This window comes from Nerophis ophidion, linkage group LG11 (genome assembly GCF_033978795.1).
Source record: "Nerophis ophidion isolate RoL-2023_Sa linkage group LG11, RoL_Noph_v1.0, whole genome shotgun sequence".
Classification (NCBI taxonomy): domain Eukaryota; kingdom Metazoa; phylum Chordata; class Actinopteri; order Syngnathiformes; family Syngnathidae; genus Nerophis; species Nerophis ophidion.
The window spans coordinates 50,992,625-51,007,362 of NC_084621.1; the positions used below are offsets into that span (position 1 = coordinate 50,992,625).

The following is a 14,738-nucleotide window of genomic DNA, read 5'->3' on the forward strand; positions in this document are numbered from 1 at the left end:
CGATTTCGGGAGGCGGGGGTGGGGGGTGTGGTTAAGAGGGGAGGAGTATAATTCACCAACTCGTGTATTTCATATATATATATATATATATATTTATGAAATACTTGACTTTCAGTGAATTCTAGCTATATATATTTATTTTATTATTATATCATTATAAATAAAATAAATTGTTGAATTTCCGACGGAACCTATCAAATACACAGTAATAAAAACACAGTTGTTCTACTAACTGTACTGTGCTTGGTGGTTACTAAAAAAAACAACAACAGTTACCTTTCACTATCTGAGTAACCTTTGTTCTGCCATTTGCGTATTGGCGAGCGATCTCCGAATCCGGGAACATATCCTTCACGGATTTGTTGTAGACATCCGAAAATGAGAACAGGATGTTGCTTCCAGCTATCAGCATAGCCATCTTTGTCTCAGCATAAGATACACCATCGGGTCTCCATTTTGCGAGGTGGCCCATAATGCTGGATTGTGAACGATGCTGCACTGCGGACGCTTTGTGCTTCGCTGACCGAAAATTTACAGGCAACATATCCCTTCCCCTTCGAACTCTCCTGGATAAACTGAAATTCTTGTTTCCATTCGTTTTGGAACTAGCAAGCGTATTTCTTCATTTTGCTCGTCGACGGTGTAATATATCGGGTTGGAGTCAATAACCTGACGATGTGATGAAGTTACGCCTCCTTACTGTGGGCTTCAGAACAGACTCCCTAATGCATATGTTCCTTGACAGCACTTAAATGTACAATATATGTAAAATATATTTATATTATTCATATATCATATATATAATATATTATATATATTATATTATTTATTGTTATCATTGTTTATAGTGGGCTTCACGTTGGCAGAGGGGTTAGTGCGTCTGTCTCACAATATGAAGGTCCTGAGTAGTCCTGGGTTCAATCCCAGGCTCGGGATCTTTCTGTGTGGAGTTTGCATGTTCTCCCTGTGAATGCGTGGGTTCCTTCCGGGTACTGCGGCTTCCAAAGACATGCATCTGGAGTAGCAACTTGTCCAGGGTGTACCCCGCCTTCCGCCCGATTGTAGCTGAGATAGGCGCTAGCGCCCCCCGCGACCCCAAAAGGGAATAAGCGGTAGAAAATGGATGGATGGATGGACTGTTTATTGTGAGCCAACTGTGGTGCTGAATTTCCCCAGGGATCAATAAAGTACATTCTATTCTATTCTATGTACAGTAGATGGCAGTATTGTCCTGTTTAAGAGGGTCACAACATTCCTGCGTCAGGTTCGCATGGAACTGGAGGGCGCGTGGCCTCCAGCTCCGCCAGAATTTCGGGAGATTTTCGGGAGAAAATTTGTCATGGGAGATTTTCGGGAGAGGCACTAAATTTCGGGAATCTCCCGGAAAATCCGGGAGGGTCGGCAAGTATGAGAATCATCATACTGCTGTGATTATATGTGTCAAGTGTTAATTCAACTTAGGCTAAGGCAAAATATCGAGATATATATCTTGTATCGCGATATGGCCTAAAAATATCGTGATATTAAAAAAAGGCCATATCGCCCACTCCTAGTTCAAGAATTACGGTCATTTGAAAACATCACTGCACATTATAATGGCAGCTACAATTTCCATTTTAAAGATCTAACACAATTATTTGGGACTGTCCGGCTGGCCGGATTGAAAAGCTTAAAGGCCTACTGAAACCCACTACTACCTATCACGCAGTCTGATAGTTTATATATCAATGATGAAATATTAAGATTACAACACATGCCAATACGGCCTTTTTAGTTTACTAAATTGCAATTTTAAATTTACCGGGAGTTTCTTCTTGAAAACATTTTGTAATGATGACGTGTACGCGTGACGTCACGGACTGTTAGGAAATATGAGTGCTGCACACACACACACAGCTAAAAGTCGTCTGCTTTATTGGCATAATTACACAGTATTTTGGATATCTGTGTTGCTGAATCTTTTGCAATTTGTTCAATTAATATTGGAGAAGTCACAGTAGAAAAATGGAGTTGGGAAGCTTAAGCCTTTAGCCACACAAACACACGGTGATTCCTTGTTTAAAATTCCTGGAGGTGAAACTTTAATATGGATCACAGCGGTCAAACAAACATGGATCCCGACCGAATGTCAACCAGCAGGTTTCGATGAGAAAATTGTGGTAAAAAGTCGCCACTTACCGGAAATCAGCTGAGCTTGTGCCGTCCATAAAGCTGCCGTCGACTTCCCTGAGACACTGGCGTCAAGACACCCGCAGAACACACCTCCAACTATCAGGTACTGTTAAACTCACTAAAACACTAGCAACACAATAGAAAGATAAGGGATTTCCCAGAATTATCCTAGTAAATGTGTCTAAAAACATCAGAATCCGTCACAATGCAATCAAGTTTTTTTTGTTTTTTAACTTCCTTTTTTTGGTTTTGATTTTTTTCTAGTCCATCGCTATCAATATCCTCAAACACAAATCTTTCATCCTTGCTCAAATTAATGGGGAAATTGTTGTTTTCTCAGTCCTAATTACTCTTTTTGTTGGAGGCTCCCATTAAAAACAATGTGAGGATGTGAAGAGCCATTAACGGGTGACGTCATCGTCTGCGACTTCCGGTAAAGGCAGGTATTTTCTGTTAGCGACCAAAAGTTGCAAACTTTATCGTGGATGTTCTCTACTAAATCCTTTCAGCAAAAATATGGCAATATCGTGAAATGATCAAGTATGACACATAGAATAGACCTGCTATCCCCGTTTGAATAAGAAAATCTCATTTCAGTAGGCCTTTAAGCTATGTGATGACTGCATTATGCTGATAGTATATATTTGTACCATGAATTGATTAACGTGGACCCCGACTTAAACAAGTTGAAAAACGTATTCGGGTGTTACCATTTAGTGGTCAATTGTATGGAATATGTACTGAACTGTGCAATCTACTAATAAAAGTTTCAATCAATCAATCAATCAATCAATCAATCAGTATTACTGCAGCTGCAAAACGCAACTACACAAGACTACCCCTAGATGGCGGCAGCGCACTTTAACGCACGCGTACGTTCCGAGGAAGAGTTGACAGGAAGCGAACTGGGTTAGATTTGCGGGCCGATTGAGCTCATATATCGGCATCAGACTCGATCCGCTGAACCATTTGCCATCTTGTGAAGGTTTGGACTCCGAAATGTATGTCGTTCCACAAGGACTGGAGGGTCCGACACACCCACGCAGCATCAATGAGCTCATACAAAAAAAGGCAGCAGTAGAAGAACCTCATGGCCCGCATCAGCACCGCAGTGACGTGGGAGAGGAGGGGAGGGGAGGGGAGGGGGGGGTAAATAATGCACCAACCCCCTCCTCCTGAAACGGAATCCCAGGATATCCCACCCCCAATCCTTTACAATCCTCCTCCCCTATTTTTTTTTTTTTATAACACCCACCTTCTCTCTCTCTCTTTTTTTTTTTATCTCTACTCGGGAGCGCCGCCGCTCGGTCGTGAGGATTTCTTCCCTTCTCGTTCAAAATGGAGGAGGAGGTTTTTGGCTTAATGAGGGGAACGCTCGGATCTACTCCGATGAAAGGCTCCGCGTTGGCTGCGTGATAAACGCCTACATCGAATTGGGGATTTTTTTTTTTTTTGTTGTTCGATTTTTGAGGTGGCGGAGGAGAGTGCAGTCATGAGCGCCGGAGAGGGGCTGCAGGATGAGGCTGCAAAGGACGCCGCAGACGTAGCGGCGTTTTTCAAATCCGGTAAGTCAGGAAGGGGCGAGTCAGTAACGGTCTGATCCCCAGTGATATCGGCCTCACGATTAAAACACGAAAAAAACAACAACAAAAAAAGGCAACGTGTATATATTGACATGCTGTGGTTATGACGCAAACAACACCATTATTGATAAATCAGATGTGCGTGATGACAATCTATGTGGCCCTCAGGTGTAGATAACTGAGGTTATATATCCAAACGACGCCTATCAGTATCGATCCATCATTAGGACATGATGTTTCTGTATTCCACCCTAATGTGATCATGCATGGGTGATGCACATATGTCATCAATATCGCAGCAAATAAGCACATGCAAATTAACCTCCCTTCGCTGTAACAATGCATCCAAAACGTAAAGATGTTTTAAGGGGCCTGCAGTAGTGTGTGACATCATCCACACCACTGTTGTTGTGACAGCTATAATCACCTGACTTCTATTCGGACGTGCATGGCTGCACTACGCCACTAATGAGATAGGGTATCAATCAATCAATGTTTGAGTCACTAGAGAAAAGCGCTATATAAATATAATTCACTTTACATATATAAACCTGCAAAATCCACAGACAAGGATGTATGAGCTGCATCAAACTATTTACAAAGATAGCAATGCCCAGTTTTGGTTGATTTACACTTACATTTAAAGGCCTACTGAAACCCACTACTACCCACCACCCAGTCTGATGGTTTATATATCAATGATGAAATATTAACATTGCAATACATGCCAATACGGCCTTTTTAGTTAACTAAATTACAATTTTAAATTTCCCGGAAGTTTCGTCTTGGAAACGTCGTGTAATGATGACGTGTACGCACTTACAGATGTAGCGACCAACTGTAGTTACTGAGAGTTGTTTTATGAAGTGCTCCTGAGCCCACGAGGTGATATCCTTTACACACCGATGTCGGTTTTTGATGCAGTACCGCCTGAGGGATCAAAAGTCGGTAATATCATCGCTTACGTGCAGTGACTTCTCCAGATTCTCTGAACTTTTTGATGATTCTACTGACCGTAGATGGTAAAATCCATAAATTCCTTGCAATAGCTTTTGACAAATGTTGTTCTATAACTATTCGACAATTTGCTTACAAAGTGGTGACCCTGACCCCATCCTTGTTTGTGAATTACTTAACATTTCATGGAAGCTGCTTTTATACTCAATCATGGCACCCACCTGTTCCCAATTAGCTTGCACACCTGTGGGATTTTCCATATAAGTGTTTGATGAGCATTCCTCAACTTTATCAGTATTTATTGCCACCTTTCCCAACTTCTTTGTCATGTGTTGCTGGCATCAAATTCTAAAGTTAATGATTGTTTGCACAGAAAAAAAAGTTTATCAGTTTGAACATAAAATATTTTGTCTTTGTAGCATATTCATCTGAATATGGGTTGAAAATGATTTTCAAATCATTGTATTACGTTTATATTTACATCTAACACAATTTCCCAACTCATTTGGAAACGGGGTTTGTATATATAATATATATATATAAATATATATTAGGGCTGCGAATCTTTGGGTGTCCCACGATTCGATTCAATATCGATTATTGGGGTCGAGATTCGGTTATAAATCGATTTTTTTTCGATTCAACGCGATTCTCGATTCAAAAACTATATTTTTCCGATTCAAAACGATTCTGTATTCATTCAATACATAGGATTTCAGTAGGATCTACCTCAGTCTGCTGACATGCTAGCAGAGTAGTAGATTTAAAAAAAAAAAAAACCTTTTATAATTGTTAAGGACAATTTATCAACTGATTTCAATAATGTAAATTTGTTTCAACTATTAAACGAACCAAAAATATGACTTATTTTGTGAATAATTAGACACAGTGTGTTGTCAAGCTTATGAGATGCGATGCAAGTGTAAGCCACCGTGACACTATTGTAAAATGTAGTATTATACATCATATGGAAATAAATAATCAAGTAAAACTTCAAGAAGTTTATAGTTTCAATAAATCAAGTGGATTAACGCAGGCTTCTTTTTCATTCACCCCATCATAGTGGTGGAAAATTATATTGAAAAAAATAATTATTGTTTCTCGTTACTTTACTGAAAATATTTCAATTACTAAAGGAATTACGCTTTCATAATTGAATTACATTGTTAAGGAAAGTAATTAATGTGTTTAAAAAAAAAATCTGGTTTATGCAATTGAAATGTGTATTATATTTGAGTGTGTGCGTCTTTAAAAGGCAGTGCCTGTTGCCTAATGATGTGTGACATCAGCGCCCAGAGAGCAGCAGCTCACTTGTGTGTGCTAACTTAGCAGTAGCAGTTTGTCGGCAGTTCCAGCAGTTCTGTTAAATGTTTTCACTGGATTGTGTAACTTCTGGTTACTGAAGAGATTAAATGAGCTTCCATGACAGGCATATCTTCTGGTCCTCAAAGGGAGTATTGTTTGGATTGCAAGCTGAAAATTTTCACTTCAATCCTTTTTCGCTGCAAGAAGAGGCGACATCCCTGCAGTAAACACCTGCTGTGTGCGTTGGTCTAGAGGTGAAGGGTGCTTCACTTCCATGTTCAGGTTACGGTTAAGGTGCAGTGATAACAGAACATTTAGATAAATCACTAGTGTCTCAAAGGGCTGCACAAACCACAACACAAACCACTACGACATCCTCGGTAGGCCCACATAAGGGCAAGGAAAACTCACAACCAGTGGGACGTCGGTGACAATGATGACTATGAGAGCCTTGGAGAGGACTGCATATGTGGGCAAACCCCCCCCCCTCTAGGGGACCGAAAGCAATGGATGTCGAGCGGGTCTAACATGATACTGTGAAAGTTCAATCCATAGTGGATCCAACACAGCCGTGAGAGTCCAGTCCAAAGCGTATCCAACAGAGCAGCGAGAGTCCGGTCCACAGCGGAGCCAGCAGGAAAACATCCCAAGCGGAGGCGGATCAGCAGCGCAGGGATGTCCCCAGCCGATACACAGGCGAGCGGTCCATCCTGGGTCCCGACTCTGCACGAGCGGTCCATCCTGGATCCCGACTCTGGACGAGCGGTCCATCCTGGGTCCCGACTCTGGACGAGCGGTCCATCCGGGGTCCCGACTCTGGACGAGCGGTCCATCCGGGGTCCCGACTCTGGACGAGCGGTCCATCCGGGGTCCCGACTCTGGACGAGCGGTCCATCCTGGGTCCCGACTCTGGACGAGCGGTCCATCCTGGGTCCCGACTCAGGACGAGCGGTCCATCCGGGGTCCCGACTCTGGACGAGCGGTCCATCCTGGGTCCCGACTCTGGACGAGCGGTCCATCCTGGGTCCCGACTCAAGACGAGCGGTCCATCCGGGGTCCCGACTCTGGACGAGCGGTCCATCCTGGGTCCCGACTCTGGACAGCCAGTACTTCATCCATGGCCATCGGACCAGACCCCCTCCACAAGGGAGAGTGGGATATAGGAGAAAAAGAAAAGAAACAGCGGATTAACTGGTCTAAAAAGGGAGTCTATTTAAAGGCTAGAGTATACAAATGAGTTTTAAGGTGAGACTTAAATGCTTCTACTGAGGTGGCATCTGGAAAAGTAAGATTACATCAAAGTTCAACAGAAATGAAAGACGGTCGGCAGGATGTCGAAAAGAGACTTTTTTTTTATTGCAAAACATCAAAACATGTCAAGACACTTTCTCAAACCAACCACACACTTTTCCCGCTTCAAAATAAAAGCGCTACACTATACATCCGGTTTAACTACGTTTAGGTTTTCTGCTTAATGTACGGATTCATATTAGCCACCACACATAACAAAATAAAGTCATATGATGCATTGTAGCATGCAGAAGAAAACAAACACGGTCTGATGCTTTTTTTTTTAGCTTTTATGGCCAATTTTATGCTAACATCATCAGCCCTAAATCCAACAAATATTTCCTCCATGCATACACGTCTGCCTCCGTATTTCGCTCCTTGACACACAATACTTGTTCATTCTCCTCTGACACGGTGTGTTCAAAGACCATGGGAAAAATGACCACCATAACACACTAACATACATATGAACACCAGCTATATACGGGGTTGTCTGGAGCGGAGGCAGCGTGTCCGCTGGATGTACTTTAAGAAATTTGAGATAAACCCGCGGAAAGCGATCTTTACAATTTAAGATGACACTGACAGTTTTTAATGTGAGAAAGGCTTCCAGCAACGCGAAGCAAGTGTGCTTTCCATCACGGCACGACAGAATCTAAACATAATCTCTAAACACGAGTACAGTCGCCAGTAACACCAGAAATAGATGCTAGATTTGTTGCCAGTTGTTTTTATTACAGAAAAAGTGACTAAAAGGATTGGTGAAAACTTAAAAAAAAATATTCTCAACAAAGTACATTGTACAATAAGCAGCAATAATTAAAAAATAGAACAAAACTATATTATATAAGAAAAATATATATGTTATTACAATACCATTGTTTTAAATGTATATTCACATCCCTTTTTAAAGAGTATATGTGTCATAGTAAATCATGTGATGACGTCATATTGACTATGCCCCCACCGCCACAGGTATTTTGGCAATTTAGGGGAAACCCTGACATGAAACAAATAAAAATGTCTTACATTACGGTCATGCTTTATCAAATATGTTTTGTAATGTTATTCTGTTATATTTGCACCTAAAGAAATGCGAGTACACAAATTTTGAAGTATGGGGGTTGGTGAGGGTGGAGTCGGGGGCTATTTTTAAGGCTGGCTGAAATATTGTGTAAATGATTTTCTAACATGTTCTGGTGGAGTCCTGAATTACCTAATGATTAGCAGCCTGAATATAAAATGGTATGAATTAATAGAGAAGGTTCAAACATTGTCATGCAGCAATATGAAGCCACCCCTCCTAAAGATATGTCTAGGGTACACTTTATAATGATGAAAAGTTATAACTATCTGCGATTATTGCTATTAATTTTGAGTTAACAATGTACAATGCGATAAATTGCGCTTAAATATTTCAATCGTTTGACACCTCTAATATATACTCTAATATATATATATATATATATATATATATATATATATATATATATATATATATATATATATATATATATATATATATATATATATATATATATATATATTGGCTTCACGGTGGCAGAGGGGTTAGTGCGTCTGCCTCACAATACGAAGGTCCTGCAGTCCTGGGTTCAAATCCAGGCTCGGGATCTTTCTGTGTGGAGTTTGCATGTTCTCCCCGTGAATGTGTGGGTTCCCTCCGGGTACTCCGGCTTCCTCCCACTTCCAAAGACATGCACCTGGGGATAGGTTGATTGGCAACACTAAATTGGCCCTAGTGTGTGAATGTGAGTGTGAATGTTGTCTGTCTATTTGTGTTGGCCCTGCGATGAGGTGGCGACTTGTCCAGGGTGTACCCCGCCTACCGCCCGATTGTAGCTGAGATAGGCGCCAGCGCCCCCCGCAACCCCGTAAGGGACAAGCGGTAGAAAATGGATGGATGGATATATATATATATATATATATATATATTTATACATATATATACATATTCTAGATACATTTTAATGCATCGTGGGGTTAGGAACCATGCGGCGATTAAAGGGGGACCACCATCACTGATACACTCCGAAATAAGCAGCTGTCTCCCCCTCTCTTACTCAGCTGTTTCTCTCGCTGACACCTGGTGCCATTGGGTCTGCTGCTGCCTGTTGTTCATTGCCACACGACATTCAAACAAGTCCACCAAATTACATTACATGCATTCAATTGAAACAGCTACTACCATATATTGGCAATTTTTGTTCTGCAGACTGTGTGGAAACTCTTAAGATACAGTACAAAATAAATAAACGTTGCTCGAATGACAATTCACAATGCAATTATTTTGATGTTATATTGTCACTGTCTCTTGCCATTGTATTTACTCTAAGTTGTGCTCTATAGGGCAGGAAAGTGGACTCACAGTTAAGTTTAATCATTTAGATCTTTATTTAAGCACCAAGCACAACTCATACAGTACTCATGAAGGAGAAAGAAATAGGTTATTGTTTCAGGAAACTTAATAACAGTCTATTAAACATACAAGATATTTGAAAACAGATTTTTTTTTTTTAAGAGAAAATTACACTACTGTAGTTTTTAAGGGAAGACTACAATAACGAAGCATCGCCAGCTTAAATCCACTGTGGTCACTATTATTCTTGCCACTCTGTTGTTGCTTGACGAAAACAGACATGAGGGAATGTAGCAAATTAAACTTGCATTCATTCAGTCATAGCCTTTAATGTGCTTTTAATTTGACCGCTGAATGATTGTTCTCCTTATTCATTTATGTAAACATACTATTGATCTTTTCAGTCAGTGTTCTGATCCATCGTAGTACAAAGTGCACTCTAGTTCCACTAACTGCCTGTCCATTGTTCACTTTTGTTTCATTCTATTGTTTATTTATGCTTCTATACTGTATGCTACTTTAATATTGAGGACAGACATTTGTACAACAAAAGTGATTTGTTATTTGATCCAGGGATGAGTACCGAATTCAGTACAGTAGTTTCATAGGACCGACCGAAGCCCCTCTGTACTACCAGGTATTGATTCACCTAAAGGGGAACTGTTATTGTCGATTGTTTACAATCATTATGAAAGGCATGACAACGAATTGATTTTTTTTTATGCGTTCAAAATATTAAATAAACGTACATAAAAGTCCGCTTACAGCGGAGCCAATGGGAGCTCCTCTATTTCGCTAATAAAATACAAAAAAATAACCATTCAAAAACTGCCAACAATACTCCATTTACTTTCCGTGATTTGAATATTTACCAAGTATTAGCGATATTGTTGTTATACGCGCTAACTTCTGCTGCTTCCTCACTTCCTTGCTCCCTGTAAGTTTATTTTGATCATAAATCATGCCTCTCAGCTGGACAGAAGGAAATCTAAGTAGGTATTCCCACACTCTGACAGCCATTTAGGACTCAGAAATGGCCAGAACGACACGAAAAGACACTTGCACTCCCACCCCGTTTCTTTGTGAGGATTATGAGACATACTTCACCTGATTGGGAATATATGAACACCTCAGCAGTTGGCTTCCTAATGACAGCAGACCTTGCACGGTAAATTATGTGTTCTTATGTTTGTTGGCTCTCATGAAGTCTGCAGTGAGTAATAATCAGTGAGGATTAAAAAAAAGTTTTTAAATTAATGCCAATTAATGTTTTTATGTTTTTTTAAGGCTTTGTAGGTGGAATTGTAAGCAAACTTTGGATCGGGTTTCTTTTATATTTAGAATGCACAAAAAAATACAAAATAACATCCATGTCTTGTCTTTCATAAAAGCTGTGAACGATAGGCAAAATTCCCAAAAAAGTGCAGGTCCTCTTAAAGAACTGTCATTTTTGGTTGATTTTAGCGGCACCAGTGGACCGAAGTGGGAGTGTCTTGCCTGAAGAAGACCACATTTCCCTCGAGGACTAGTGCATAGCACCATAAATCGTCAGAAACGACTGTCACGTATATACAAACTGGCACGGTAATACCAGAATCATTCAATATGACTTATCTTTCCACAGTTGGAACCTACATATTTTACTCTAACAATATATTTGCGGTTATCAGTCATTGCATTGTTTTTTTCTTTATACAGTACTTTTGAGTGTGTTTGGCTGGTCATGTCAGTGTGGAACTACAAACTATCACGCTGGTGGCATTTTTTTCCTCCCACACAAATTTCTGATAGTTAACATTAGCATTAGCATTTTAATTTGAGCACCGAAAATCACTTATGAGTACAGTAGGAACATAATCAAGGCAGCATCGGATCAAAATTCCCTCCTCGGTTTGTGCTAACACCAGCGAGTGTCCTCTCTTGCCGCACACACCCCCTTTATGATCTGGTTTTCAATCGCATAATCACTTAAGTGTTTTAGTCAGACTTTTCAAAAACCAAACACGATCTGATCAAGTTGTTTTCATGGGCTGTTGGAGACTAATTTAGAGCTGAACTATTTGAGAAGTCGGACTAATTTAGAGAAGGATCCAGAGTAGCTGTCTTTAAAACCAACTCTGTAGTGGTGAGAATGCTCCGACTTTACAAGTCGAAAATCCGACCACAAATTCTCACTCGGAAGTCGAAAATTCCAACTTCTCAGTCCAAATGAAACGCTTGTACGTAGGCGTTTGCATCGACTTCTGCCTTAACGAATGGGCGAAGGGGTAGTGAAGTATGTCGTAAAACATGTCAGCACATTCTAGCTTTTTTTGGGGCAGGAGGAGATCGGGCCCCACGGGGTATCTCAGGGTCTTGTTTAAAAGTGAAGACCCTGAATCGGTCCATTGTGGTGAAGAAGGAGCTAAGCTGAAAGCTCTCAATTTACTGGTTGATCTACGTGCCTATCCTTATCTATGGTCATGAGCGTTGGGTTATGACCGAAAGGACAAGATCACAGGTACAAGCAGCCGACATTGTTTTTTTTGGTCGGGTGGCAGTGTTCTACCTTGGAGATAGGGTGAGAAGCTCGGCCATTCGGGAGGAGCTCAGAGTAAAGCCACTGCTCCTCCACATGAGGAGGAGCCAGATGAGGTGGTTCGGGTATCTGGTCAGAACGGGGAGGCGTTTATGGCGGGTCCGACTGGAAGGAGACCACGGGAAAGGAAGATCCTGGAAACAATGGAGAGACTAGGTCTCCCAGATGGCCTGGGAATGCCTTAGGATCCCCCGGGAAGAGCTGGACAAAGTAGCTGGGGAGAGGGAAGTCTGCGCTTCTCTGAGAAAATGGATGGATGGATGGTTCCTGCCACCCTCCTGAAAGTTGCTGAGTACCACTGAAAGCGATAGAAACCCATCAGGCCATGACAGAGGTGTCATTCAACTAGTTGTAAAACCATGTAGTATCCCAAAAGTTATGAAAATATTTTATGAAAGTTGAAAAGTTACTTTGTGCTGATTTTAAATAAAATAGTGTCATATTCTGATACCTTTGTTTATTGTCAATTTTTCTACATGTGGTGGACATACAGGAAAAAAAAAAAGCGCTTCTGTCCGAACCATCGAGTAGGTTTCTTTATAAATAAAATACAAATACAATTATACAAAAACTACAGGATAATGTACAAATGTGGGTATTACAAACTAATTTGTGCATTTTGAAAAAAAGCAAATACAAATGTGCAGGATGTGCATCTCAAAAACAAGGGTTGCTTGTGATGTCCCGTACAATGCAGACTTAACACCGGCTCAAACACTTGGCGAGAAAACAATCACTTAAGCAGCACTTACAACAGACTCAGCCGAATTGCATCTGGGTAATGTTAAAATTTTCAATGCTAACAAATCAAGCATACCTGATAGAAATCACTCGAATGTGAAGTAAGGCCCCACTAGTCAAAATGCACTAGCTTGATGGTAATTTCAATTGACTTTGCCATATACATGCTCCTGATTAATATTTGCGATTTCAACACCTCCAAGATTGGTAATGAAAATTACAACTAAGATGCATGTAACAATCAAACAACTTGTGTGTAATAAGAACAATAATTACAGTATTAATACTTTGTAGGGCGCAACATAAGACTAGACTGGCACATTCAGCTTCATGGCAGAGGCTACTTCTTAGCTCGGCTACACACCGTGGCATATACACTACTGCCATGTAACGTCTTGAAATTTCAACTGCATGCTAAGTCTTGCGAATAAAACTCAGAAATGCCAATTTATCTATTTTCTACCACTTGTCCCTTTTGGTAATGAGAACGTATGTAACTGGACAGTAGAGTTATTATAATCACTTTATTGTTTTTATTGTTGAACAATTAACATTAACAATAACACAAGTACCAACATTTGTATCATACCGGTTCAAATGTGAAAGATTCTCATTCTTACCTTGTACTGCTCTAAATGCTCTCCATCTTGACTTATGCGAAGACATCCATCTCTCCCAGCTGAATAAGGCGAACGGCATACTATGTACCCTGGACTGGTACTTAGTCAGTCACAGGGAGGTTTTGAAGACCACATCGGTGGGAATTATTCCAATGGTGGCTTTGTGAACCACCACACTACCAATAGCATATGAATCCATCCATGTTCTATACCATTTGCCCTCATTTTGGTCACGAGTAGACTGCAACCTGTCCCAGCTGGCTTTGGGTGAGAGGCGGGATACACCCTGAATTGGTCATCAGTCAAAAGGCACAGAGAAACAAATTCACACTCAAATTCAAACCTTTCGGCAATTTGGGATCTGTAGTTAGCGTAAGATGCATGTTTTTGAACCGCGGTAGAATTTCAATGCAAACCCACACAAGCAAACTACATAAAGCCAACCCAAAGCTCCTGTCTGACTGAGGTGCTAACCACTATCCCACCATTTTCCCCCAGTGGTACATGGAATAAATTATTAAAGTTAATGTTTCATGTTTTTCAAGTTAATTGTACTGATACAGCCAATGTTGTATTCAATGCATTCGTAGAGTCAGTCCTGTTTGTCATAGTCTCTTCAGCAGGCACCCATGTTGCTGCCGGCTTGTTGTAGGCAGAAATTCTCGGCACACAGCTGCTCATCCTAGTTGATCCCAAGCAATGTATTCCCAAGGTGCGGATTTGTCTTGGTTGTGTTTTCTTTTTGTTTCTGGTGGCGCTTTGCTACTCAGTGAAGGTGACAGTGTAGCTATTGGCACTAACTAAACAAACATAACTCAGTGAAAGACAGTTTGCCTGTTAACCGAGGGGCTAAATGGTCTAAGGCCGAAGTACATCACTGATATGCTCCCACTATATAAGCCCTCTAGATCACTAATATCTTCTGAGACCAATCCGTTAGCGGTTCCCAGAGTAAACTCAAATCATGGGAGAGCATCATTCAGTCACTATGCAACAAATAGCTGGAATAAACTTCCTAAAGGTGTCAGACTTTCCCCAACTCTGACTACTTTTAAAACAAAACTAAAAACTTTTATGTTCACCTTAGCTTTCAGCTAAATCTTTTAATCTTTTAA

At 40.7% G+C, this 14,738-nt stretch overlaps 1 protein-coding gene across 6 annotated transcripts in view; it reads left to right on the forward strand.

Moving 5' to 3' along the window:
- Window positions 1-3,450: 3,450 nt before the first annotated feature.
- triob (trio Rho guanine nucleotide exchange factor b) overlaps window positions 3,451-14,738 on the forward strand; it is a 254,419-nt gene continuing 243,131 nt past the window's right edge. For 4 of the 6 annotated variants that reach the window (XR_009808860.1, XM_061916203.1, XM_061916204.1 and 1 more), the window contains exon 1: window positions 3,451-3,737. Coding sequence is in view for 5 of the 6 variants with exons in the window: in XM_061916203.1 (XP_061772187.1) it covers window positions 3,665-3,737 (73 nt within the window). In the remaining variant the exon portion in view is untranslated. The remainder of the gene's footprint in view (window positions 3,738-14,738) is intronic. The other 2 variants (XM_061916202.1, XM_061916207.1) reach the window with 1 other exon arrangement.